This window comes from Bubalus bubalis, chromosome 10 (genome assembly GCF_019923935.1).
Source record: "Bubalus bubalis isolate 160015118507 breed Murrah chromosome 10, NDDB_SH_1, whole genome shotgun sequence".
Taxonomy (NCBI): domain Eukaryota; kingdom Metazoa; phylum Chordata; class Mammalia; order Artiodactyla; family Bovidae; genus Bubalus; species Bubalus bubalis.
This window is the reverse complement of record NC_059166.1, coordinates 30987955-31014783: the sequence shown is the minus strand read 5'-3', so window position 1 is coordinate 31014783 and position 26829 is coordinate 30987955. Positions and strand designations below refer to the sequence as shown.

General features: G+C 36.3%; 1 protein-coding gene across 4 annotated transcripts in view; it reads right to left on the bottom strand.

Annotated features, from left to right (window-relative positions):
• Positions 1 to 26261, bottom strand: part of HBS1L (HBS1 like translational GTPase) — an 87155-nt gene extending 60894 nt beyond the window's left edge. For 2 of the 4 annotated variants that reach the window (XM_006059276.4, XM_025294500.3), the window contains exons 1-4: positions 26080 to 26257; positions 20459 to 20524; positions 10256 to 10384; positions 7266 to 7460 (exon numbers count right to left, since the gene is read on the bottom strand). In XM_006059276.4, coding sequence (XP_006059338.1) covers positions 7266 to 7460; positions 10256 to 10384; positions 20459 to 20524; positions 26080 to 26122 — 433 coding nt within the window. In that variant the 5' untranslated portion in view covers positions 26123 to 26257. Of the gene's footprint in view, positions 1 to 1970; positions 6041 to 7265; positions 7461 to 10255; positions 10385 to 20458; positions 20525 to 26079 lie in introns of those variants that run through there. The other 2 variants (XM_025294499.3, XM_044924204.1) reach the window with 2 other exon arrangements.
• Positions 26262 to 26829: the final 568 nt, after the last annotated feature.

Sequence of the window (26829 nt, the reverse complement as noted above, 5' to 3'; positions counted from 1 at the left end):
AACAGATGCATACAGATAATGTTAGTGTTAGGCATGAAGTTACAGTGCTACTGGCTATGAGTTCAATTTCAATGAATCAATAATATATGAATAATATATATTAAATAAAGTGTCTTTAAACATATATAAAACAAGGTCATGTATTGATTGTTTGACAAAAATGTTGTGACCAGAGGATCACAGGAACCTAACCTTGTATTTCTTATGGGAGCAATGGTTCAGTTTTTGCTAAGTCAGTGTCTGCCTTTCATTCAGTGTTCACTCATTTATGACTTTATAAAATATAACTACCACAAACAAGAACAATCAACTGTATATGTACACACATATAATTACTTATTAGTAAAGAAGAAACAATAGGACTGGAATTAATTACAGGGCTTCCCAGGGGCCTCAGTGGTAAAGAATCTGCCTGCTAAGGCAGGAGACTTTGATTTGATCTCTGGGTCAGGAAAATCCCCCAGAAAAGGAAATGGCAACCCACTCCAGTATTCTTGCCTGGAATATCCCATGGACAGAAGAGCCTGGCAGGCTATATAGTCCATGGGGTCACAAAAGAGTTGGACACGATTTAGCAACTAAACAACAATCAATTATAAGAAGTAAATGAGGGAGCAAAATCAACGATGATGCTACCTAGGTTTCTGGCTTGAGCAACTGGGAAGATGCTGATATTGCTAATAAAGAGAGGAAACAGGAGGAGGTCGCAGCTTGGATAAGGAAGACAAAGATGTCAGCTTTGGAGAGTGTAATGTCATGCATCCCATACACACTGCAATAAATATAACTATGTGTTTAAGTACCCATTTTCCCATCCCATTTGAGAATCACATCTTTGATCATCTCCAGTTATGTCCTATAACTAGAAGGATGCTTTCCTTTAAGTCATATAAACCAGGCATGTCAACATCAGAAATGTGTACTTTATCAAATGTTTTATTTTCCACTGCCATCTTTGCAATTATATTATCCATATTCACCATTATCTATACTTTAAGAATGTTTCTATGTGAGTCCTCAAAAGTAAAAATACAAATTCTACCTTTTGGAAAACAAGAATTCTAAATGACAAATATCTTCAAAGAAAGTCTGCACAACCAGGTAGTGCATTTTTCAACTTGTTTACAGAAACCTTTATCATAAATTATTAAAATATCACTCTGAAATATTAAGCTTATATAAAAAATCCTAATGGATAAATTGTGATGTTCTCACACCTGATTTTAGAAAACCCCAGAATTATAATTTATTCCAATGTGGCTTTTACAAAAATGTATACATACATTCAAAATGTGACAAATCTTTTGCAGCCTAGAAATTAAAATTACAATATACAACTGCATACACTGAGCTTTATATAATTACAAAAGAAAATTAATAAAGGATTTGTATCAATCCCTATCTAGTCAGCATTACCTTCATTTATAAAAGTAATAGAAAACAATTTCTAGGCTACTACTAAACTGATTTTACAAGTAAATATACACTTGTATGAACACCAAACAGAAACCTGATACACAGTTATTCCTCAATGTATAACTGTGTGCTTGCTAATTTGCAATGGTCCACATATTTAAAAGCACTGGACTAGTTTTACTCTTGGTATGGCAATTAATTGTATGATCTCCCACTGACCACAAGAAATTAAATATAGTACACTGGGAACAGTTATTACTATTTATATGAGGGGGAAAAAGGCTGAAAGAAAAGTTCAAGAAAGAAAGATTCAAAGCTAAAGTGGGGGTGGGGGTGGGAAGAGGTTAGAATAACAGTTCAGTAACTAGGAAATAGGAAAAAGATAGAACAACTAACAAAGAAATGATAAGCGAAGTGTTCTGTACAGAAGTGATACCTTGTTCTTTGCAATTAATGGGAAGAAGCATAACCAAAAAGACCAACCAAATGCAAGACAGAAAAACATCTGTGAACAGCTCTTATAAAAAATCAAAAAAAGTGAAGAGGAAAAATGGTCATTTCAAACATCTTGTATTTTGTATCATTTAGAATACAATTACATCATTATTTCTATTCTTAAAGTATACTATTAATATTTGAGCATAACACAAATAAAAATGGCTCTGCACTTGGAAAACGGACCAAAAACACTTAGCATACCTGAGCTACCAAGACAGCAGTCAATCAGTAAACAGCAGCTGGTGCAGAAGATGCACTTAGTGCAAGCAACTGTCCTCACTAGGAAAATATCCATGAATAAGCAGGCACTAGTCTCTTTACCACCTGGAGAAGGAAATGGCAACCCACTCCAGTATTCTTGCTGGAAAATCCCATGGACGGAGAAGTCTGATAGGGTACAGTCCATGGGGTCTCTTTACCAAAGGCTAATGGCCAAAGACAGAAGGGACAGTGGGTCTTCTTGGTTCCACTCTCTGAATCTCAGAGATTGTGACACTTGCTTAGTCAATGGGGCAAGTGCCTGTCAGTATGTGCCTGACGGACCAGTAGCCATCACAACAGAAATACAGAGACCTATTTAAAAATTGTTACCTTCCCTATCACCTTGTAATATAGAATATTTTTCCCCTAAAATCATAACATCATAAATAGAAGTCACAATCCTGATCATCCAACAAAGGGAGATCTAGTTCACGCTACAAGATCTACTATATGGCTTTAAAGTATTGTATTTCCACTTGAAAATTAGTTTGTTATAAAAGATAATATAAAAGTAATGCTGTTCGATTTCAATATGGATTAAATATGTATTTGTGGATTTATGTGCAAAGGGACCACTTGGGCAGCATTTAATCTATCAAGAATTATTGTCAGTTCTAAACAAACACTTGGAATACAATTCACTTCTAAACTGGAGACTGCCTACAGTATATAAATCTAGTTGATGAGTCATAGACTAATAGTTCAAAATTACTAAAATATCCAATTAAAGTTCAAGACTAGAAAAACAAAATCAGCAGTTGGGGTAATTCAAACTTCAAAACTGATCACAAAATATAACTTGTAATTCATATGATCTAAGCATCAGTAGGATACGCACTGAAATCTGCAGTTAGAAACAAAAAGTGAAGATATCACAAAGTGTTTAGTCAAGAACAACAAGGACATAAGGCTGGCTTAAGCTTTCCCACCAAAACACTGGATATAAAAACATCATATACAACTAAAAATATTGGGTTATTGGGATGTCATTCTGAAAATAAACAGAAACAAGAAATATTTTAAAAAATTATCAAACACAGATTAAAGTAGTAGTCAGAGAAAATATTTTTGACTGGGAAAATATAGCTATTTTGTTCTCATTAAGAAACAACATTTTATAGACTACTTTTTTCCTGCAAGAAATAACTAATAACATTATCTTCTAACAAAAAAGGTGCTAATTCCTAATCTGCAATATTCCTTGGTATTCCTAATTACTAGAAAATACAAATTAAAAATTCAAGTTGGCCAGGTGTTATTCCTAGCATTAGTAATTCCTTTCATTCTACTGATTTCTTTAAGGGAGCGATTCTCAAGTAGAAGTAACCCATCAGAATTAACTGGGGACCATCCTGAAAATACACATTTCCAAATGTCATCCCTCAGAAATGACTCGCCATGTCTGGAGTGAAGTCACAATAGCTACATTTTGAAAATAATTTCCCCAGTGATTCTGACTGCTAGTTGAGGACGACTGCTTTAAGAGATGAATTACCTACTTGCTCTACTCACTAGAAGAGATCTTACTAGGTCAACTACTGCTGAAACTTTGTCATTATAGTACACAGAGCTGTCAGTAGCAAAAAGTTAAAGTCCACACTTCATTACTTATAGTAAAAAGAAAAAAAAAAAAAAAACATGAAAGAGATCTGGTAGATTACTCAAGGAACATGCAACCATACTTGAAAAGACCTTCTACATATTTATTTTAAAGTGTTCATTTAGGACAAATGGTTTTGTAAATGTATAAAAATAAATTATGTATTAATCCATCTTCAATATGTACATGGTCCCTTAAAAGGATTTATATTTTATTATCATGAAAAACGTTATTTCAACAACCTAACAGTATTCTTAAAAGTTAGGAATTTTAAGATTTTCTAATAGAAAAGTTTTAGTATTCACTGGCAGAAAAATAATGAAACTTGGAATGATTTCATTAATATTTCAAAATATAATACTGTCTTGGCTATGCTATGCCATATATCACAAGAAAAATCTTTATCACTAAACTATACTAATCCCAAGTGGTGGCATTTTCATTTAAGAACAAAGCACAAAAATATTTTATAAAAGAAAATGTCTCATCATAAAAATTTTCAAAGCTGAATGCTTTAAACAAAAATAGCTGAGGTTTGATTTCACAATATCAAGTTACCATAAGCACTTTGTAAACATACACCTATTACAGGCTATCAACTTAAAGCCAGTTATCACTAAAAGATATAGTAAAAAGAAATTTCAGTGCAAAAGCATGTATCCACTAAATTTATCAACTGACTTAAGACAATTTTAATATAAATTTCACAACTTAAATCCCATAATATAAAGTAACCCTATAAAAGCTTAAAATTAAATTAATTTAAAAGAAAAAGCTCTACAACAGTTAGCAAGTTTTCCTTTTGTTACTATTCTCTAGTAAAAGCTTTCTTTTGATTAGCTTTCACAATGTCATCAGGAGATGCTGATTTGAAGTCAAACGGTGTTATTGCTATAAGAGGACTTATTTCTTTGTCTTTTACGTCTTGGACTTGTCTACTATAAAGAAAAGCCTTATAGAGATCAAAGGTACGTCGCTTGCAGCTTTTCAATGGGTAACGAAGACACAGGGTTGAAGCGAAAGCTGAAGGTCTGGCAGCAAGGGCCTTGGTCCAAGAGAGAGAAAAAGGCGGTTTCCTAGGCAGAGAGCTTTTACTGTTTTTCTTATTATCCTTAGCAGAATTGGAATTTTTCCCTAATTTTGAACTTAGAACTTTAGTTTCTGGTATTGGAGCAACTGATTGGTCTACTACAGGTTTGGGAACAAAATCTGGGGCTTTTATGAGGACACTAAGATCAATATTTGAGTCTATTCCAGGTGACCTCATTTCAGATAAACTGAGCATACAGGAATCTTTCCTAATCTGAGGGCTGTCTATATCAATCGTTTCTGCAATCAAATCAGAAAGTGACAAATTCTCAAGGTCTCTTGTCGGAGAAGCTTTACAAAATGCCAAAGATGATAGAGATCCTGTTAACTCTGATATTCCAGTTGAAGACGGATACCGATTTGCTAGTTGTGACAAGGGAAAAGATCCCAAACTGAGATCTGTGAAACTGGAAGATGGTTGGTGACAAAAATCAGGTAAAGTAAAGCACTGGCTTGGATTGTTTTTTTTGTGTTCCTCAAACAGTTCAGCTAGGGATGGACTTTCACACTGAGAAAACTGCAAGTTGTCACTCTTTAATATGCAATTCTTATTACTTTGTTCAACTGAAGAAACAATTCCAACTTCAGTCGTTTTACTAGCATTTAAATTATCAAGAGCCATATTTTCCAATGAAGGATTATTTAAACTTCCTAAACTGTTCTGTACTGGAATGTTTTGCAAATCAGGTACTGAATCATTCTGAATAGTTGATGAGTTATTAGGTGCTGTGTTTTTTATCATTAAGGATTTTAAATCTGGTATGCCTTTGAAGGCAGAATCATCTTTGGAAATACACTCAGACACATGAGGTCTTAACAAATCACCATCTAGACTCTTTGAAGGTAGACTCTCCACACTACCTGTGGGTGGTAATCTGACTGATGGCTGACTTTTATAAGAATCTCTTGGCATATCATTGATTAGGTCAGCTAGGGACAGCTCTTTTGTTAACTTACATGATTCTAGTTTCTTTTCACTTTTAGGTCTGTCAAGTTTCTTTTTTTTATGGAGTAAATAGTGACTTGGTATAACAGAGGAATTATGATATAATCCATATTTTGCTACTGGGCCAGAAAAATCAAAGGATTTGCTGCTGCAATCCAAATGGTTTGCAGACTGAGGACAAGAGCTGTGAACATTATCAGCTGAAACTTCAGAGGAAGATAATAAGACTCCTTACCTTACAAGAGCCATTAATTTTCAGATGAATAGGTTGACATATGCAGAAGACAGTCACAGCAACCAAAAGGAAACATGAAATGAGGCATTTAATTACTAAATGTTTCTTTTTGATTATGACATGAATAAAGTGATACTTGATCATTATTTAATAAAAAGTGAACATTCTAAAAAAAAAATAAAGGATTTTACCTTCCTTTAACCATCTTAAGTGACCTTCATACTTTGTTCACTGATATATACAAAGGTAATTACCAAGTTAGTAAATGTGCTAATATTTACAAATTTATGTGAGGTTTTAAGTTATTCATAATCAGAATTTCTCAAATTCAAAACATCTAAAATATCAATGGAAAGAACTAGGTTCATCTATATTTTTAATGTATTAAAAACAGGTAAATAATACCATGTAACCTCTACTGTGATCTGGGTAACCTATTAATACAGTTGTCACATTATAGACTTATACTACAGGTCAGTTAAAAGAGAATCCTGGTGCCCCCCCCAAAATGAAAAAAAATTTTAATTTACAAAGAACAACCCTTATTTCATAGTAACAGGCTGCACACAATTTCACTGTGGCAAAAATCTAGACTCCAGGTTATAAGAAATATCAAACCAGTTAACAAATCACCATGCTTCTACTGACAGATATTATACCACTTAAGATAATTAGTTCCTTTCTCATGTGGCCTAAGTTATAAATTTAACTCAAATTCTAAACATTTAAAATTAAAGATCTGGCTATGAAATGAAAGAGTAGTAGAATTATAATACTTAGGATATTTAAGTAAAACTAAATTATATTCATAAAATACTATAAGCATAGAAGCGATTTTTTTGACATTGTCTGGCTATTAATTTCCATCTCCCAACCCTTTAGTTAAAAAAAAAAAAAAACCACCAATAATTAAAAAGATCTTCAAGACACTAACAAAAAGCAAAAAGTGTTTTGCCTTGCTTTTATCTAATTTTATTTCCCTTATATTCTGTCAGTTGCAAAAATAAGCAGGAAAATGATCAAAAAATAGGCTTTAACAGATTGAAGAGAACACAGCCAATCAGCTTAAAAATTCACAAACTGCAAAATCAATTGATAACAATCAAGAATTACTGTAACATGTAAAACTTTCTATCCATTTTTCTTAACAGTTCGATCAAAATCAAAGCCTCTTTTAAAGCATTAACTGTAAAACTAAAAGAGAACAAGTAAAAGCATACCTTTTGCTATCTTTCCTGTAGATATTGCTCCCTCACTCCTGACTTTCAAATTCTGCACTTTATCTTGCTCCAGAACCACTGACAAAGCCTTCTGCACATCAAACTTGTTCTTCAGAACTGCTTCAATCAATATGTCATCTGGCACAGCATCTCCAAGTACCTCTCTCATGTGATCAAGGCATGAATAAAGACGAGCTAGAACAGACAACAATAATTAAAAGCTATACTCAGTGGTGTCATGAAAGATTCCTGAATCTTCGAAACTGAAACAAAGGATTTGAAATTACAGTAGGATGTTCATTTCTTGTAATCTGCCTTGGCAAAAATGACAATGACTATATTTTTATCCACAGTATACCTAGCTTCCCTGATTAGAGGAACAATTTCAATAACCACTATAATAAATGTCTCCAAAGTAATACTGATTAACGCTTGAAAAAAGTGTCAATTGTGAATCTGCCTGCAATGCAGGAGACGCAGATTCGATCCCTGGGTCAGGAAGACCCCCTGGAGGAGTGCATGGCAACTCACTCCAGTATTCTTGCCTGGAAAACCCCATGGACAGAGAAGCATGGCAGGCTACAGTCCATAGGTAGCAGAGTCAAACATGACAGAAGCAACTGAGCATGTACCCACACACGTACAAAGTCTATTTCAGTCAATGAGGATGATGAGGTCCATACTGATGATTTTTTACATGTGTAGAAAGGGTTAATTTTGAAAATATTTCTAACTTACTAGTGAATGGACAAGATAACTTGGTACAAAAATGCCATAAAAATTAGGAAATCCAGTAGATTAATGAGGAAAATGAACATTCATTTTAAACACAAACATTTAAATCTGGGTGACTAAAATCTTTAAGGATGTTAATTTTCTGATGACTATTTTATAAAAAGTAATTACTAATAATATTCATTAATAATGGAAGTTCCATGAGAGCAAAGGCTTTATATCCCTAGATCTTAAAATAGTATGTGAGACTACTGAATAAAAATGCATCAACATATTAACTTATATTTGCATAGTAGGTGACAATTTTTAAAATACTTTATACACATACACATATCTTCTGTAATCCTCACAGTAACTCTATGACTTAAGATCTATCAAACTACAAGTCATAAAGAGGACTGAAAATCATGGCACTACTTAGTTTAGCAGTAATCAAAATAAAACTCAAGTTTTCAGATTCCCTAATCCATGAAATCAGTCCACAGAATGCATTTTACATTGCATTTTACATGCTTACATACTGAACAAGGAATCTACTGGCAATATCCTTTTTTCCCCCAAGTATATAATACTTTCTCCGCTGCTCTTTTTTAATTATTAAAAGTAAATTCTCCAACTATTTGGGTAATTCTGCTTTGCTTTAGTCCAAAATTAATTTTAGGCTAATAAGCTAAACTTGAAAAATTATACCTATTTCATAAAAACATGAATTACTAAAACTGGAACAGAATACTTAGTATATAGCTAGCATCATGGTCTATTCTAATTAATTATAGCAACTGTTGTCCACACATACACAAAGGGTAGAGATATGAAGTCAGGCTATGTTGGTTCATATCCAAATGCCACTTACTAAGCAGTACAACTACCCCCAAGTGACTTGGTGTCTCATTTTCCTCCTGTATAAAATGAGGACAATAGCTGGCCTATCTCATAAGGCTGTCATGAAGACTAAATATGCTAATACATGAACAGCACTTAGAACAGGACCCAGAAAGCAATTAGTAGAGGCTAGTTACAATCACTACTATTGTTACCATGCAATTTTTTTCATGCAATTATTAATACTTACATATGTCAGGTGGGAATGATTGACTTTTATTCTCAAACATAACTCTGAATTTCATACCTCCTTAATCATTCTGAGGCACAGCAGAGAAAGTATAAGACTTCTACTTTATTCCTACCTTCTCCCCCCCTACAATGACAACTGTACACACTCTTTGAAAATATAATCAAAACTATGGAAGAATTTATACAGCAGTTCGTCTATGAACTTTTATCCCACTTGTCAAATGTATCTGCAAAGTTGATATAGAAATTTTTTAATTCTCTGTTGTTTCCCTTTCTGCTTTCTAATTTTGTCTGTCTGTGCTTTCTCTCTATTTTTCTTGGTTTGGGTAGCAGCTGACATATATTGTACCAATTTATGCAAAGATCAACTCAAAGATTTATATACTTCCCTCCTTCCTGTTTTCAAATTGTTATAAATTTTCAATTTAAAAATATTCATAGAACAAAGCCAGAGAAAGAGTACACTCCAGAGAAGGAGCAAACAAGCTGAGCCCGGCTCAGCACCAACAGATAGCACTACTTTTATACCTGATGATTTTGGTTCTACAACACTATTCATCAACCTATGACTGGAGCAGTATGTCTGAAACTGTCACATTTGAAATTTATTTATAAAAGATGAAAGCCAAAATATAAAATATCTTTGTTAAAATGTTTAAGAGAACTAAAAAGCAGCAAACTCAGAACCAAAGCCATTACCGTTTACAAGTTCTATCTTGAAATTTAATTTATATGACTGTGACCAATCAGGACATTTGTATAGTGTTACTCTGAACTTATTATTATTTTTAATAAAAACCAGTCTTTTGGAACCTAACATTTTCCAAGGAAATGAGCTTCTGTAATCTAACCATAAGCTCTACATACAGCTTATAAAACAATAAATACTGATAAAAGAAAACGAATCACAGAAGTTTCTCTCCTAAGGAGATTTCAATCACAAATTCCAGTTACTGAATAACAGCCACACAATCAATTTTTCAACCATATAGTTAACCATATAGTCTTCACAAAACATAATTAACAAAATGTAAATTTTCCTTGAAGATACAAGATATAATGGTAGTTCGTACCATTACTACCCATGATTAATATTATGAACAATAAAACTAATAACATTGGTAAATTTCAGTAAATTATTAATCATTTTCAGATAAGAAACAGACTAATTCTTACTATACCTTGATCAATTCCACTTAGCTGATGATTCACAAGAGAACTGGAGAATTCTTTCAAATCTTCATAATCATATTCTTCTACGGGTTCAACAGCTGAAGGTTTGTCACGTCGTGAGTAAATAAACTGAGCAGCTAGAATATAAAATGATGGAAGAATGCTGTGCTATAACCAACTTCCCATTAACTTTTTTTTTTAACAATACAAAGTAAAAATTAAAGATTCTGACCTCCTACCTAAAGTCATTTGCCCACAGTCATAATATTGGATGAAAAGAGAAAAAAACTAAGACAAAATATATCATACCCCAAATGTCCTTCTAACCATTTGCTAATCTCTTCTAATTGTCTTCATTCTTCTCTCCTATCTCATAAACACTGAGCTTACTTTCTCCACAGTTCTCAAAAATTATCTTTCCTAATATCTCATGCTTGCCTACTACTCTAGCTTCCCTGAAATTTTCTTTTCTATGGTACAAACATTTTAAACTCATATCAAATTTGCTCATTTGCATAATTAAGAATACTAAAAACAGACTAGTTCAATTTTCATTTTCCAGGAACTACTAATTTTGCTTGAACCCAAGAGCTGACCAAAATCATAGGCCTTAACTTTTAAACAATTTACACTTCAATCATACACTGACACTGTATTAGTGCCACATACTTAACTTTCAGACAGAAGTCTGTGCGACTCTGCAGACTGGCAGTGTAATCACTCAACGCATAACTGCACATCATATATTTCATTAAGAGGCAGAAAAACAAAATATCAAAGTGATAACATATGTTTGAATATCATATACAAAAATACAAGTGACCAAAGGAGAAAAGCATCAAGCATGCCCAAAGTGTTCACTCTTTTACATCAACTGGATGCCCACTGAATTCAATTCTTCAAGTGTGTGTTCACAGTTGTGAAGGAATAAAATTAAAGTATTAAGTTTAAGAAGGATAAAAACATCAATATAGTATTCTAAGGCAAGGTGTCATCAGAGCTTTTATATTATTTAGCTTTCTGGAAAAGCACATAACATGCATTTCTATTGCTCAGCATTCCCACATTTGACTTCTGGGCATGCCCATAAATGTAAGGGAATCTAACTACATTCAAAAGTTATAGATAATGCATATATAGACAATAGAAAATACTACAGCTTAGTGTAACACCTACACTCAGAAAACTATGGTGTAAGTGCTATTTATTCATAGTATAAATCAACAATGGCCTTACAGATAGCAGGAAAGGCAAAAAAAGAAAAGGCAGTGACATATTTTAAAAAGCCATATAAGTAGTACAGATGACAAGTGTGACAGAAGCACAAAAGATTAACTGATCATTGAAGACTGGAGCACTTACAATAAAGAAGGCAAGAACAGAATAAGAAAAATACAGAGCAGCTGAGAGAATTTAATCTATTCTGCTGTAATGCATGTTTCCTTAACATATACTGCTGCTGCTGCTGAGCCGCTTCAGTCGTGTCTGATTCCGTGCGACCCCATAGACAGCAGCCCACCAGGCTCCTGCGTCCCTGGGATTCTCCAGGCAAGAACACTGGAGTGGGTTGCCATTTCCTTCTCCAATGCATGAAAGTGAAAGTGAAGTTGCCCAGTCATGTCTGACTCTTAGCGACCCATTGGACTGCAGCCCACCAGGCTCCTCAGAGGAATGATGAAGGTATAACATTCAAGATGCTTTGGTTCATGAGATTCTCCCCACCTGCAACACTTTGTAAGGCAAATACAACGTTCAACCGCAGAGCATTATACTGTCATTGGAATTGTGCTGTAAAGTTAGATAGCCCCACACTTGTCCTCTTGGCTCAGTTTGGCCCTGTCCCTTTCTGTGCTTGCTTCCTGCTTGGCTCTCTAAGACCTGTCAGCATTTTGCCTTTGCAACATTATTCATTAGTTTCAACTCTTCCTACAAGTTTATCAAGCTTTCACCTTACAAACATGAAACAAAAAGTAAACATTTATCAAAAATATTTTGTTAAATGTAAAAAAATACATTTTGTTAAATTTAAACATTTAACAAAAACATTTCCTTGAATGTAACTTTATTTGGAAATTAACATAACTTTCTAAATATGCAAGTATTTTTATGAGATGATTTTTGGTTTTATTAGTACTTTATGGGCTGAGTGATCTGTCATGACCCTGTTCTTCCCCACAGGCTTTGTTATCTTTTAGTATACAAATTTGAGGACCACAGTTTTTCAAGAATGCACATATTATGCTGTATATATATCACCATTTCCCCCATCCTGCACAAGTAAAACACAATACTGCCATTATAAAGTCAGCATGGTTAAATGGTAGGAAAAATATCCTATTTCACAGATTTTCTAAGATGATCACTGTTTCACATAAAAATATCTCAGAATGAGGGACATGTCTTATAATCAAGTGGTATCTTGGTATTATGTAATACTTAGATTGACAGCTGATTTTTTAAGTGGTATGCAAAATAACAGTATGTCTTATAATCCATGGCATTTTAGATACAATAAAATGTGGTAGTATTAAAAAATGTAAACCAGGCCATTTTGTGCTCGATGATTTTCAAATTACTTTCCTGGCTGTAAACTGTACTCAGTTTAGCCTAAAGGTAACAAATATACTTTCCTCAACTTCCTCTCATAGCTCTGAACTGTAAGGAAAAACCTAACACAAATCAAAAATTAAGTGAGAGAAGAAATCAGATACTTCCATCAACAATTTTCACTTAGAAAATATTGACAAAGAAAATGGAAGTTGTCAAAATCCAGGCTTCCACTCTACCTCCAAGGAGCTATTCTTCCTGGAAGGTTTTCCTACACTCTCCCAAACATAAATCCAACTCAGAAATCTATACTGTGGCCACTGTTTTAGAAGTAAATGATGGCTGGATTTGTTGAAGAGTGGGGAAAGAGAGTGGGCAGGAAAATTCCCCAGGGACAATAGCTACCAGGAAAAGAGAAGCATCCAGACCTTTGAAATTGAAATGAGAGTCAAAAGGCAAAAAAAAAAAAAAAAAAAGTGAGATAAAAGCAATAGAGAGAAAAGGATAAATATAAGATGCTCTTCTATTAGAAAAATTTAAATCACAAACTTTGATAGAAACGCTTTCTGAAAAATTAAACACCATAATGACTTGCAAATTTTTCAAGTATTCTGATAAACATAAAAATTGAAAGAATTCAAAACCTTTACAGTTTATGAACTGTACAGTTTTGAACTGTAACTGAAAAAGTTAGTTTTCCTGTAACTGCCTAACACTGTTTCCTAAATATAAAATAAAAATCATGTGAGGCACTCATTAAAGATACAGCTTTCTAGGCTTCTTCCCCTGGAGATTCTGGTTAAGTGGTGCTAGAACGGGGTAGGGAATCTGTAGTTTTATAATACAATTACTCAGCTGATTGGTATCATCAGAGAAGGTAGGAAACAGCCTACAAGTCTCCCCTTTCATCCAAATGTAGTCCACTTTGCTTACCGTCATCAGTTAATTTCCTACAACATGACCCCTTAACTCAAAAACCTTCAATAAACTGACATTACACAGCTAAAATTAAAAACTGCCTTCCACAATCTGGCTATTTCCTTTCCAAGCCCGCTTTGTGCTCCAACTGCATTCACCGTGTGTCTTCCCAAACTCACCTCACTAAGAGACCACTGCTCAAGCACTGCTTTTCCTTTCTCTAGGATGCCACTCTTCCTCCCAAATTCACCAGTTCCAATTCCATCTCCTTCCAGAAACCTTTCCCGCCTTCTTCATGCAGGACTATCTCTTTACCCACCATATTATCATTTGAAGGGAATTTTTAACAAGCTTCTTTACAAGTGAAAGTGAAAGTGAAGTCGCTTCGTGGACTGTAGCCACCAGGCTCCTCCATCCATGAGATTCTCCAGGCAAGAATACTGGAGTGGGTTTGCCATTTCCTTCTCCATCTTTACAAGTTAACTGATGCTCAATAAAGGTTCTGAGTTGGAATGGACTGAATAAGGATATCTACCGTTAAAGTAATCACACAAGGAGGTCATGAGACTGAAGTGGCTCTAATGCCTTAGCTGCAAAGGGAAAACCAATCCAGAGTTAATTCCTGTAAAGGCCTCAGGATTAAGAACATCCAATCACAAAAAGCCAATTATTCTCTCACAAATAATGTGTTTTAAGCAGTAAGCCAATCAAATAATCTTCTTGCTTTGTTTCATGTCTTCTCTATAAAAACTCTGCCCCAACTTCTGTTGATGAAGTGCTCCTAACCACTTCCCATTTGGAGCTGATTCAAATTGATGTTTGCTCAAATAAACTCTGAAAAAAAAATGTCAGTATGCCTCAGTTTATCTTTTAACACTTCTAATTATATTAGTTGAAACAAGATTAATAATTGTAAAGTTCTATTTATAGGCTCTTTTTGCTATCCCTTTTTTGCTATCTTTTTGCAGCTCCCTAACGTAAGTTAAATATTCAGCATCAAAGCAATATTCAGCCAATCTTTCTAAAGAAAAAAAAAGTTGTAACATTTAGAAATCATCTTACCATCAAGAAAATTGTATTTAGTAGAATTTTTTAAAATATATGATAAATTTTAGAGAAATTCCTATTAATTGATAAAGTCATTCAATTACCAGAATTCATTAGACCATGAATACAATCATTTCTTCAATGAATGACATTAGCTGCTTCTTTAAGAACAGCAAGTATCCTTCTAAAAACTATTCCTTTTTAATTGAAAATTCCTCGGAAGAATACACCACTAAAGAGGAATATTAATTGTCTGATCTGATATTACTGATTTAATTTAGTAAAATTTAGAAAATTTTAAAAACCTAAACCATGCACTTTTGTTAAAAATACCAGTTTGTCACAGAAGAAAGTCAAAACTATTTAACTATCTCCTGCTCTAATAAAGCCGATTTCACTTCCTGGAGCATACAAAGGTAACTCTCAAATAGTCAGACTGTCCTGAATATGAACCATACACAATACACATATCAAGAGCTGTGAGAGATAAGGGATAAACTATGACCTCAAGAAAGGTAGGTCACAAAAGCAAACCTCAGAAAAACACCTTCAGAATGCCTGATCCTTGTGTACTGATGGCTCATTACTCAAGATTAAGCATGATTTAGTTAAACAATCCTAGATAGATGAATGCATTAATCTGCAATATGAAGATGTTTTTCAGTAGTCTCTCCCTCCATGAAGCTTTCCTGTGCAAGTCATAGTCAACCAACTTCCAAGTCCAGTAGTCTTTAGCTCCTGTAATTATCTCTTGAATCTATTTCCAAATCCACTGCTATCACCTCTATCCTAAACAAATAGTTTTCAAAGCAGTACCTGTGCCCCACTGAATATGAGATGGGGCCAAGAACTACTTTTCTAACAAATTCTCAAGTGGTGCAAATGGCACATGGACCACATTTTGAGAACACTGTCCTGAGATATTTCTTCTAGATTAGTATAATAGTCTCCTAACTAACTATTCTAAGTACACCCACTTAGGTACCACCTTTAATCCAGTCTCTACAGCATATATTAAAAAAAAAAAAAAACTCAAATCTAATCACCACACCCATATTATCATCAGTCTCATGAACATGCCATGATCTTTACTTCATTCATAGTACTAACTAGTGCTACCAGACACTACTTCATCACCTAGTCAACTGATTATGATGAACTGTAGGCACCCCAAAAGGTTAACCCACAGAGTTGTTTTTTTTTTTAACCCACTGCAAATGACAAGTGCTTGTGAGACTCCTCAGAAAAACTGAAATTTCTTTCATCCCTAATCTCAACAAAATATGGCATTTTTGAATCACTGAATAATAAGGCTGACTAATCAGAGCCCTTCCTCTCTTTCTTCAGTGTTACACCATTATCAGTCACGATTTTGTTAGGAGATAGAAATTGCACTGGTTATTTTGCCAGAGAGATTTTAATATAAAAAGTTACGTAGGTATTAGAGAACACACTAATTAAGCCACCTCTCCACTTCTAAGCCAGTCTTCTTTGCTTTGTGATGCTGAGGCTGAAGTCTCTGCAAAGCACATTTCTTCAGACAGCTGGTTCCCTTTTAGGATCAGCCAACAGGGAGATAATAAAAGGAGACTAGGCCAGAAGAGGAACACAAATGTTCCTTTCCTTTTTGCTTCTTCTCTAGTTACCATCACCCCAGCAACATTTCATCTTGCCAAAATCATTTGTTCCAGTAATCGTAATCAATATCAGTTTTTCCAAAACTCCCAGAACCAATTACAACCATGACCAGACTGCTGGATAGAATGCCTTTTTAAAAGGCGGAACCTCAGCTTCCCAGTGTCCCTACAGAGTATCTCTATACCAACCACACAACATTCCCCTTCTCAGGTCTGAGCCCCGGCTCCACAGTCCCTTCTCTTAACTTCAATGGCAAAGCAACAAGGCAGAATCTTCCTGTCACACCCCTAGGTCCTAGCTCCAAGGAGCCCCCCAAAAGGTTCTAAAAGGTTGGTTCCAACCCTGTCTGCCGATTCCCCTAGGAACTAAAAATGATAAATGCTTCCTGACGTTACTACGTCCTTGATCTTTTGGTTTGCATTTTGTGTTCTCTAATACCTAGTTAACTTTTTATACTAAAATCTCTCTGGCAAAATAACCAGTGCAATTTCTATCTCCTAACAAAATCGTGACTGATAACGGTATAACATTGAAGAAAGAGAGGAAGGGCTCTGATTAGTCAGCCTAAAAGAGCAAAGTACCCATAAAGAGCTAGATGCATTAGAGTAATAAGTAATAGGACAAAAGATGTAAGGCAGAGTAGGGGTGCTAAGACAACTTCCAAGGCCCCTATGCCTTTGTAAAAAAGAAGAAATTCTAAAAAGTCAGAAGGGACATATTTAGTCTTCAGAAACTATGAAGAGGCTTAAAGCAGAGAAAGGTTTATAAGACAGTTCAACAGACTGTAAGGTATTAAAGACAAGGCAGACTGATAGAAATTTAAATTACTATATTAAACCTTCAATTTGTGGAAAATGAGTTCTATGAGTTTATTTATGCTGTTCCTAACTATATTTAATTGGACCCACTTTTATGACATAGTAAAATTCAGCAGAGCATTTTAACCAGTTGTTTATAGAGTAGGATAAAATTTGAAGATAAATGCACTGTTAGAAGGATTAGTAAGAAAAAGGTCTGGATCAAAGACACTGTCTCTGCCGCCAACACAGGAAATGCTTTCATTATATGATTGCAAAGAAGTTTTTCAGCAAGAGACAAAAGGTGTAGCTCTGATGTAGAATCCTACAGGAATCTGACTCTAAATCATTTTGCAGCTCCATCAGAAGTTTAAACTATGTACTGGGTTTATTTACAGTAGATAAAATACTGTATGAAGGGAAGTCTATGCATAACTTGTGTTTTAATATTCAAGATTTTCCTGGATATAAAACTAACTGCTCTCTGTCTTTAGAAGTTTAGATTTTCATTACTGACTAAATTATCATTTTAGTCAATTTAGATTAATTGCATACTGCAAAGAATACTTGAAAACCATAGTTTTGAGAGTTTTCTTCAAATTGTATAAAGCCTAATGAAGGAATCAAAACTTTAAATTCTATTCATAAGTAATGAAATTATTTTATTTGCTTTTAAAGTTAACAATATGCTATTTAGGTTGGTCATAACTTTTCTTCCAAGGAGTAAGTGTCTTTTAATTTCATGGCTGCATTCACCATCTGCAGTGATTTTGGAGCCCAAAAATATAAAAGTCTGACACTGTTTGCACATCTATTTCCCATGAAGTGATAGGATCAGATGCCATGATCTTAGTTTTCTGAATGTTGAGTTTTAAGCCAACTTTTTCACTCTCCTCTTTCACTTTCATCAAGAGGCTCTTTAGTTCCTCTTCACTTTCTGCCATAACGGTAGTGTCATCTGCATATCTGAGGTTATTGATATTTCTCCCGGCAATCTTGATTCCACCTTGTGCTTCTTCCAGCCCAGCGTTTCTCATGATGTACTCTGCATATAAATTAAATAAGCACGGTGACAATATACAGCCTTGACGTACTCCTTTTCCTATTTGGAACCAGTCTGTTGTTCCATGTCCGGTTCTAACTGTTGCTTCCTGACCTACATACAGATTTCTCAAGAGGCAGATCAGGTGGTCTGGTATTCCCATCTCTTTCAGAATTTTCCACAGTTTATTGTGATCCACACAGTCAAAGGCTTTGGCATAGTTAATAAAGCAGAAATAGATGTTTTTCTGGAACTCTCTTGCTTTTTCCATGATCCAGTGGATGATGGCAATTTGATCTCTGGTTCCTCTGCCTTTTCTAAAACCAGCCTGAACATCTGGAAGTTCACGGTTCATGTATTGCTGAAGCCTGGTTTGAGAATTTTGAGCCTTACTTTACTAGCGTGTGAGATGAGTGCAATTGTGTGGTAGTTTGAGCATTCTTTGGCATTGCCTTTCTTTGGGATTAGAATGAAAACTGACCTTTTCCAGTCCTGTGGCCACTGCTGAGTTTTCCAAATTTGCTGGCATACTGAGTGCAGCACTTTCACACCATCATCTTCCAGGATTTGAAATTGCTCAACTGGAATTCCATCACCTCCACTAGCTTTGTTCATAGTGATGCTTTCTAAGGCCCACTTGACTTCACATTCCAGGATGTCTGGCTCTAGGTCAGTGATCACACCATCATGATTATCTGGGTCATGAAGATTTTTTTTGTACAGTTCTTCTGTGTATTCTTGCCATCTCTTCTTAATATCTTCTGCTTCTGTGAGGTCCATACCATTTCTGTCCTTTATTGAGCCCATCTTTGCATGAAATGTTCCCTTGGTATCTCTAATTTTCTTGAAGAGATCTCTAGTCTTTCCCATTCTGTCGTTTTCCTCTCTTTCTTTGCATTGATCGCTGAGGAAGGCTTTCTTATCTCTCCTTGCTATTCTTTGGAACTCTGCATTCAGATGCTTGTATCTTTCCTTTTCTCCTTTGCTTTTCACTTCTCTTCTTTTTTTTTTTTTTTTTCACTTCTCTTCTTTTCACAGCTATTTGTAAGGCTTCCCCAGACAGCCATTTTGCTTTTTTGCATTTCTTTTCCACGGGGATGCTCTTGATCCCTGTCTCCTATACAACGTCACGAAATTCCGTCCATAATTCATCAGGCACTCTATCTATCAGATCTAGGCCCTTAAATATATTTCTCACTTCCACTGAATAATCATAAAGAATTTGATTTAGGTCATACCTGAATGGTCTAGTGGTCTTCCCTACGTTCTTCAATTTAAGTCTGAATTTGGCAATAAGGAGTTCATGATCTGAGCCACAGTCAGCTCCTGGTCTTGTTTTTGCTGACTGTATAGAGCTTCTCCATGTTTGGCTGCAAAGAATATAATCAATCTGATTTCGGTGTTGACCATCTGGTGATGTCCATGTGTAGAGTCTTCTCCTGTGTTTTTGGAAGAGGGTGTTTGCTATGACCAGTGTGTTCTCTTGGCAAAACTCTATTAGCCTTTGCCCTGCTTCATTCTGTATTCCATGAAATTAAAAGATGCTTACTCCTCAGAAGGAAAGTTATGACCAACTTAGATAGCATATTAAAAAGCAGAGACATTACTCTGCCAACAAAGGTCCGTCTAGTCAAGGCTATGGTTTTTCCAGTGATCATGTATGGATGTGAGAGTTGGACTGTGAAGAAAGCTGAGCACCGAAGAATTGATGCTTTTGAACTGTGGTGTTGGAAAAGACTCTTGAGAGTCTCTTGGACTGCAAGGAGATCCAACCAGTCCATTCTAAAGGAAATCAGTTCTGGGTGTTCATTGGAAGGACTGATGCTAAAGCTGAAATTCTAATACTTTGGCCACCTCATGTGAAGAGTTGACTCACTGGAAAAAACCCTGATGCTGGGAGGGTTGAGGGCAGGAGGAGAAGGGGACGACAGAGGATGAGATGGCTGGATGGCATCAGTGACTCGATGGATGTGAGTCTGAGTAAACTCCGGGAGTTGGTGATGGACAGGGAGGCCTGGTGTGCTGCGATTCATGGGGTCACAAGGAGTCCGACATGACTGAGCAACTGAACTAAACTGAACTGAACGTTAACAAACAATTATCTTTCTAAATGGTACATATTATAGTCTTCTGGAACACACTAGTTCTAGAATGACAATAATACTTACTTAATATCTTTAAATACTCAAATAATAAAAATCAAATTTTTTTTAAAAACTCACCTGTTGATGGCGAAATACAATAATCATCCTCTACAGACTGGCCATAGAGGTCATCATCTTCAAAATCTAAAATAAAAATATAAGAGATAAAAGTATTTACAAGTTTGTTTTCTATTCTTAGTTATTAATGAGGAAGCATCTGAATTCTCTCCAAAATAAATACTGTTTACCTAAATTAAAGGAACTTACAATGTCTACTTTTCTCAAAACAATTCCAAAAATTGTACCAAAAGTAGGTATTAAATGACTTTACATATTTAAAAGACATACTTGTTTTTAGATTTTTAATTGACAAAAATCTGAAATAAGCCAACCATCCATTTTTCTCACCAAGTTCCTGCTCTAAGCAAAGCATTTATTTTTCATACAACTGACTAACGCAGGGTATACAATCAGACCACAAAGGCAGTTTCTCTTCATGTAAAGCAAGGCAATGTACAAAACCCAGCTTATCCTAAACTCCTCTCTGCTCTAGCTGATTGGTCTTTTTTCCTACTGATTATAATATGGTCCTTGCCTAGATTTTCCTAAGGCTGTTTCCTTCTCCCACTTCAGGTTCCAGTTCAAACATCATATATTTGTAGAAGTCTTCCCTGACCACTCTGGGTAAAGCAGCAAGCCTCTCCCCTACTGTTTTTATTCTCTAGCACTCTCCTCTAATTGAATGTCTTCAAAGCACCATACCTGGTTCACTCCATGAGACTATAAGCTCCTTGAGGGCAAGACTCTCTAGACAACTACATGACACAGGTCTGACATAAATTAATATCTGACATAAATTACTACTTGCTTTATTATAAATTAATGAATCAAACAATATATTAACTAAAAGTCCATAAGGAACATAAATATGTTTACGTAAGTGTATTTAGTCACTTGACAAATACTAACACTGTGACAGGGGCTATTAGAGACATCTGGGGTGCAAGACTGAGTGACAAGTACATTCTCAGATCTCTACAAACCTAAAATGTAAGAGGAAGACAGACAAGAAACCAGATGATTACAAAACTGTATAACAAAGTGTTTGACACATGATAAAGAATGACTCTGAAACACACATAAGAACAACAAAAACAGAAGTGGGAGCAGGGTGGCTAGGGAAAGATCCCCAGGAATATCATGCTGTGAACCAATTCGGAAGGAAAGTTAGCTAATTTCTGAGGGTACTCATGTAGCAGCAGCAAGAACTGCATGGTCAAAGGCTGAGACCAAATACATATGACAAATAAAAATTACATAAATGTTATTATTCAATTAAAACATGTAACATCCAATAACATTAATAATTTATTAAATTATTAAACAATAATCACCATCCTGAATTAATAAAAATTATTACCAAATAAATGAGAAGTCAGTCACAAAAAACTTGGATATTAAAGAAAACAATTTCTTTTTATATTGGGTCAGTTTTTTTAACACTGAAATGGACCCTGAAATTGTTACAATTATCAAAAGATAAAGAGAATCCTTTCCTATGATCTCTGTAAAGTGGTTCTTTTCCTCAACAATATTCTGGAGTATTTACTGCATAAAAAGCACTGTGCTGGCCAGCGGAGTAAATTATAAAATATAGGCTTTGCCTTCCTGGGATTTTTATTAATTAATGGGTGAGACCAGAGATCTCTTCAAGAAAATTAGAGATACCAAGGGAACATTTCATGCAAAGGTCGGCACAATTAAGGACAGAAATGGTATGGACCTAACAGAAGCAGAAGATATTAAGAAGAGGTAGCAAGAATACACAGAACCACACAAAAAAGATCTTCATGACCCAGATAATCACAATGGTGTGATCACTCACCTAGAGCCAGACATCCTGGAATGAAGTCAAGTGGGCCTTAGAAAGCATCACTAGGAACAAAGAGGAGGTGATGGAATTCCAGTTGAGCTATTTCAAATCCTCAGATGATGGTGTTAAAGTGCTGCACTCAGTATGCCAACAAATTTGGAAAACTCAGCAGTGGCCATAGAACTGGAAAAGGTCAGTTTTCATTGCAATCCCAAAGAAGGGCAATGCCAAAGAATGTTCAAACTACCGCACAATTGCACTCATCTCACACGCTAGCAAAGTAATGCTCAAGATTCTCCAAGTCAGGCTTCAAGAGTAGGTGAACAGTGAACTTCCAGATGTTCATGCTGGATTGAGAAAAGGCAGAGGAACCAGAGATCAAATTGCCAACATACACTGGATCATAGAAAAAGCAAGAGAATTCCAGAAAAACATCTATTTCTGCTTTATTCACTATTCCAAAACATTTGATGGTGTATATCACAACAAACTGTGGAAAATTCTCAAAGCGATGAGAATACCAGACCAACTGACCTGCCTCCTGAGAAATCTGTATGCAAGTCAAGAAGCAACAGTTAGAACTGGACATGGAACAACAGACTGGTTTCAAACTGGGAAAGGAGTACGTCAAGGCTGTATATCATCACCCTGTTTATTTAACTTATACGCAGGGTACATCATGCGAAATGCTGGGCTGGATATAGCACGAACTGGAATCAAGATTGCCGGGAGAAATACCAATAACCTCAGATATGCAGATGACACCACCCTTATGGCAGAAAGTGAAGAGGAACTAAAGAGCCTCTTGATGAAAGTGAAAGAGGAGAGTGAAAAAGCTGGCTTAAAACTCAACATTCAAAAAACTAAGATCAGGGCATCCGGTCCCATCACTTCGTGGCAAACAGATGGGAAAACAATGGAAACAATCAAAGACTTTATTTTCTTCGGCTCCAAAATCACTGCAGATGGTGACTGCAGCCATGAAATTAAAAGACTTGCTTGCTCCTTGTAAGAAAAGCTATGACCAACCTAGACAGCATATTAAAAAGTAGAGACATTACTTTGCCAACAAAAGTCCATCTAGTCAAAGCTATGGTTTTTCCAGTAGCCATGTATGGATGTGAGAGTTGGACTGTGAAGAAAGCTGAGCACAGAAGAATTGATGCTTTTGAACTGTGGTGTTGGAGAAGACTCTTGAGAGTCCCTTGGACTGCAAAGAGATCAAACCAGTCCATCCTAAAGGAAATCAGTCCTGAAACTCCAACACTTTAGCCACCTGATTCAAAGAACTAATTCACTGTAAAAGTCCCTGATGCTGGGAAAGACTGAAGGCAGGAGGAGAAGGAAATGACATAGGATGAGATGGTTGGATGGCATCACCAACTCGATGGACATGAGTCTGAGCAAGCTCCAGTGGTTGGCAATGGACAGGGAAGCCTGGCGTGCTGCAGTCCATGAGGTCGCAAAGAGCTGGACACGACTGAACGACTGAACTGACTGACTGAGGCAGTCATGTAAAGTACTACCCATATAACAGAGAAGAACAAAATCAAAGTTAAGTAGAGGAACCTATAAGTTTGGGAGCACAAAATCTCTGTAACAAAGTTACAGTACTTTTGAGAATTCTTAAATTATTATCTGAGAGAAGAGAAAGCTTAACATGGAAGATGAGAAATAAACCAGACACTTAAAGTAAGTAGAACTTTTACAAACAAAAAAGGGGATGAACCTCTGATGCTATAGGAACAGCTTGGTTATGATGTCAACAACTGTTCCAAATAATCTGACAACCAACCACCTGATCTGGGATCTCTAAGGTGAGAAGATACTTGGCACTCACTCCCTCCAGTCAAGCACCTCTCCTTCAGGATGCCTTCCTTCACACAGAAGTTCTGCTGAACTCCTCCCATTCATTCTCAACAGTGTAATCACTTAAGTAGCTCCCACAGCACTTCATAAGCACACTCCGAAGCATTTCATAATCATCTACTACTTATGTATTTTCCACTTTAGACTCTCTCAAACGTCTTACTGTTGGTCCCCAAAACTCTTTAACAGTTTTCTAAGCACTCAGTTAATGTTGATTGAGGACACAATATCTATTAAAGAAATGAACAACTGTGATGACCTAGAGGGGTGGAATGGGGGGAAGGGAGAGAGGCTCAAGAGGGAGGGAATATATCTAATGACTGATTGGCATTGTTGAACAATAGAAACCCACACAACAGTTCAGTTCAGTCGCTCAGTCGTGTCCGACTCTTTGCGACCCCATGAACTGCAGCATCCCAGGCCTCCCCGTCCATCATCAACTCCTGGAGTCCACCCAAACCCATGTCCATTGAGTCGGTGATGCCATCCAACCATCTCATCCTCTGTCCTCCCCTTCTCCTCCTGCCCTCAATCTTTCCCAGTATCAGGGTCTTTTCAAATGAATCAGCTCTTCACATCAGGTGGCCAAAGTACTGGAGTTTCAGCTTCAACATCAGTCCTTCCAATGAACACCCAGGACTGATCTCTTATATATAATGACTGATTGGCATTGTTGTATGATAGAAACCAACACAACACTGTAAAGCAATTTTTCACCAATTAAAAAAAATTGTAAAAAGAAATGAAGAAGTAGTAATGAGGCCTATTCATGTCTTTTACAATGTATTTGCAAAAATATCTCCCAGGCTAAAGTCATTTCTCAGGTAAACAGTGCTCCACAGGCAACACTTAACATCCACTGCAATATTTAAAACGACTTCTTAAGTGATCCCCAGGAACCTCACATGTGCCAGGTTGACTGGATCACCGTATGGAAATGTAGCACAGGGTATTAGCCTCCCTCCACTATGATTAGCATAGTGATGTTCTAAAATAATTTGCTGGGAATGCTAATAACGACTGCCAATATACTAAGCATGCTTCACACTCTGTACTCAGCAAAGTGATTGCTCTTTATTCGTTTGCATTCCTTCATATTTATAATTTTAGCTTTTATGATGCTAGGTGATGCTGGTAACTATCCACTGCCTAGAAATGTTTGTCCCTAACTATCTTTTTAAACTCCTGGACAACTTTCACATTTTTTCCCCTTTACTTCACTTTTAAAATCAGCAAGTCCTTTCCAAAACCCCCTTTCTTCTAATGCTACTTTTTCCCCTCTAAAGTATATTTATATTGAGCATGACCAACCAAGAATTAAATACATGCGTCAAAATCTGATCAACTTACTCTCTGGGCCTTTTTAATACGTATTTTCTTCTACCATCTCCTAAGTTTTCAATTTAATTTGAAAAGCATAAAAAATAAGTTAGCTAACTCAAGCCAGATTCTGCACTAAGTGTATATGAACACATACACAAGATTTACCAAGTAAATCTGACAGTTACAGCAGAACAGCTGAATATAAGCATTAAGTCAATCCGGGTTCTACAAATAACAGTCTCATGGGCACTTCTGAAAGAAGGGTCGAGAGGAGCTACATAAAGCCATGTAACCGACCTGGGAGGAAACAATGGGGGTGGTGATAATGCTTACGTGTGTTAGTATCACCGAATCCCAGCCTCTTCAAATGTCCTTCCGAAATGAGGCCCAGCAGCACCTCCCCTGCCCCAAATAAAATCAATCCCAAAGGACAAAAATCACGACTTAAAAGAACGCCATGTAACAACGCCATTCGCTAGCACTCAGACGTCCTGTAACTTTCCCCAAATAAGCCTCCTCTGAACTCCAGCCTGGCACCACTGACGAGAAGCTAACATATGGAAGGTGGTGCCAACCGTCTGCGAGCCCGGCCGGAACGGTGAAGATAACGTCCTGGCATGATCCTGCCACTTACCTTCATCGTAGTTATAACCTCGGACATTCCGATGCCGGGCCATGACAGCGGAGAGGGCGTTTGCCACAGCCCCTTACAAACTACCGGCTCAGATACTGGTAACACGCCAACTGCGGCCCCAAACACACGTATACGCCATCTTGGCTTCCCGCAGGCCACAGCCCCTGCGCATGCGCGGCGTCTTATCTGAGTACGGCAACCTCTCAGGGTCAGCCACCTCCCGGAGGACGCGTGCGTACTACTGGAACTCAAGGGAGGGGTAGGTTTCGGCGTGGCCCCGCCCACAGATAGCTTGATTGACGGGACTTTCGAAAGAGAAGCAGTCCACCAAGAATAGTTTGTTGTTTTGAACCGTGTGTTTCGCCCGGGATTCTTTCACCTACACCAGCGTTCCCAGTTATTTTCCAAATTTGGCTTCTGATAATCTAATAAAAGATGACTGTGTGCTCAATAAGAGCAGAAACCTTGTCTTATCCAACTTTCATCTTTGGGGCCTATTTAGGCTCTGATAGGAGTTAACAAACTTTAGGTTTGGTATAAGAATTAGTTAAAACTTTAAAGACGAAAAAGACTCTTATTAAACGGCTGTATTTTCATTGATAACCTAGCTATGATAGGTCACCATGCATTTGTATATGTAATTCGTGTTTTCATGTATATGCCCCAGTCTGCATTAATACTTCTGATTAACAGCTATCTGTCTTTAGCTTTGGATGGAAAGGATTATCATCAGCGTCATAAAGGATTTAT